We start from the raw sequence: 2,006 nt of genomic DNA on the forward strand, positions 1-2,006 counted from the left end.
CTCGGCTCGACGTGCGTGATGGAGTTCAAGCACAAGGCAACCAAAACCACGCATCCCGTGCTTCTTGGCCGACGCTCACTCGTCTTGATGAAGGTACGAATGTGGGCCCCGATGCGACACTCCCGGCCTACACCCACCACCCACGCTTCTGACCGCCTCACGCTCCACTACACAATACGTTAATGCTACCTGCAGGGCGCGGCGCGATATGAGTGGACACACTGCATTCCAGCCAGGAAGAAGGACAAGGTGGACGGCCGACAGATTCCACGACAGCGAAGGGTGTCGCTCACCTTCCGCAAGGTCATCCTGGGCGACGATTGACGCCACCCCCACCCCACCTCTACTCTCACGCTCTGATTCCCTCGCCCATGCTCTCGCACTCCTCTTTCCACCTCGTGCCACGCATGTTGTATTTGTTCATACTGTCTGTGGCACACTGTGCATGCCGCTTCTAAATGTGCTTCACCTCTCGCCCCATGCGCATCGCACCACCACCACGCGCGGGCAATCAACCGCAGTACGTCACCCACGGCACACTGCGCACAACAAGACAACGAAGGCACGCCCATGGCACCTGCAACCCTCTGGAGCTGCGAGCGGTCGGGACGTACGTCAGCTGTCAGACAACCTACCTGGCCTCGAGCAGAAAGGGAGAGCCAATCGACACGCACCGCCTGGACGAGCAAGGTGGAGGCAAAGAGAAGGAAGATATCTTGCCCTCTAAGGTAAGTCCTTTGATCGCCGTGTTTCCCACCTTGACCGATAGTGCCACCACTCGCCACCAGCACTCAGAGGGTGCGCCAACCAACGGCCGTTGCCCGGTCTGTGCTGATGGGTCTTTCTTGTCAGACGCTCCGGCTTTGCCTGTTCTGGACAGCGAAAGAGGGTGCGCCAACCAACGCCGTGGGATTCTCGGTGGCCGCGTTGTCCTTCTTGTCGCGCCTTCGCGTGCGGCCTGGCCAGAGATTGGACGCCAGGAACCGAGGAGCCCTCGCGCTTGTCGTGCAACTTCCTCTAGCGCGGTACGTCGTTGCTGCGAAGTGATCACATAACCAAACAAAGAGCAACTTCGGCCAGCTGCTTTCTGCACCCGGTAGAAACCAATGACTCTGCCCAACCCGGACTCCCATAAAGCTCCTCGACGCTGCGCGTGCCATTCACACCCAAACCCACCAGGCCTTGCACAATACCTCCCAGAGGCCTCTGAACAGCAAAGCACATTGCCAAGCCCACAAGCATCCTCCTGGTAGAGAGCTGACGCCCAAGCACACGCAACAGATGGGATTGACAACGGTTGCCGTGAAAACAAAATGCAATTTAACAAATTAACTAATCAGCTGATGGCGCAGATACACGTAACCACAACCAGAAAACAGACACGACCAACGTCACCGCCTGTGTCTAGGCAGTTCAGTCGTCTCCGAAACACCTCCGCAGCGGAACCGCACTGCCCGCGCAAAAAGTTCGCTCGCTCCGGCCAGTAGACCATTTGTCGTCACCGAACCCAAGCCTTCTTCTCGCCACCGCCACTGCCGCCACTGCCCACCGCCTAGGCAGCTGACGGGTCGCGTCGTTGACGGTTCACCAGCTGGTGCGCATTCCATTTCGTCTTTTCGCTCTCCCGCGCCGCACTCACTCTTTTTGTCCACCAAACCAACAGACACCAACTGCCAACTGCTAAGTCGGACCCCAAACGCATAGCACGACACAACGACGCGATGGACGCGACAACGACTCGCAGAGAGTGGTCGGCCGCCATCGCTGCGCTCTTCCCCGAGAGCGACGAGTGCGTGTTCCCGTTAATCGAGCGCGCCATCGACAAAGAGGTCGCCTCCACAGGTGCGCGCTTTACCTCCGACCTACACACTTGGCGTGCCTCCGCTTTCGCTCTTTTTTCTGTCGCTTTCGCTTCCTTCTCACCCCCCCCCTCCCTTTCATCGTTGTTTGGCTGCGCAGCGTGCGAGGCCCAGCTTTGGCGCGAGGAGTCGCTCATGGTGGACCTC

At 58.9% G+C, this 2,006-nt stretch overlaps 1 protein-coding gene across 1 annotated transcript in view; it reads left to right on the forward strand.

Annotated features, from left to right (window-relative positions):
• Positions 1-1,721: 1,721 nt before the first annotated feature.
• ACA1_245630 (GTPase-activator protein for Ras family GTPase) overlaps positions 1,722-2,006 on the forward strand; it is a gene marked incomplete at both ends in the record, with an annotated part of 3,015 nt that continues 2,730 nt past the window's right edge. Inside the window, 2 exons of the mRNA XM_004335426.1 lie at positions 1,722-1,842; positions 1,960-1,997. Of these exons, the coding sequence (XP_004335474.1) occupies positions 1,722-1,842; positions 1,960-1,997 (159 nt within the window). The remainder of the gene's footprint in view (positions 1,843-1,959; positions 1,998-2,006) is intronic.

The sequence above is a fragment of the Acanthamoeba castellanii genome (assembly GCF_000313135.1).
Source record: "Acanthamoeba castellanii str. Neff unplaced genomic scaffold scf7180000084763, whole genome shotgun sequence".
Lineage (NCBI taxonomy): Eukaryota > Discosea > Longamoebia > Acanthamoebidae > Acanthamoeba > Acanthamoeba castellanii.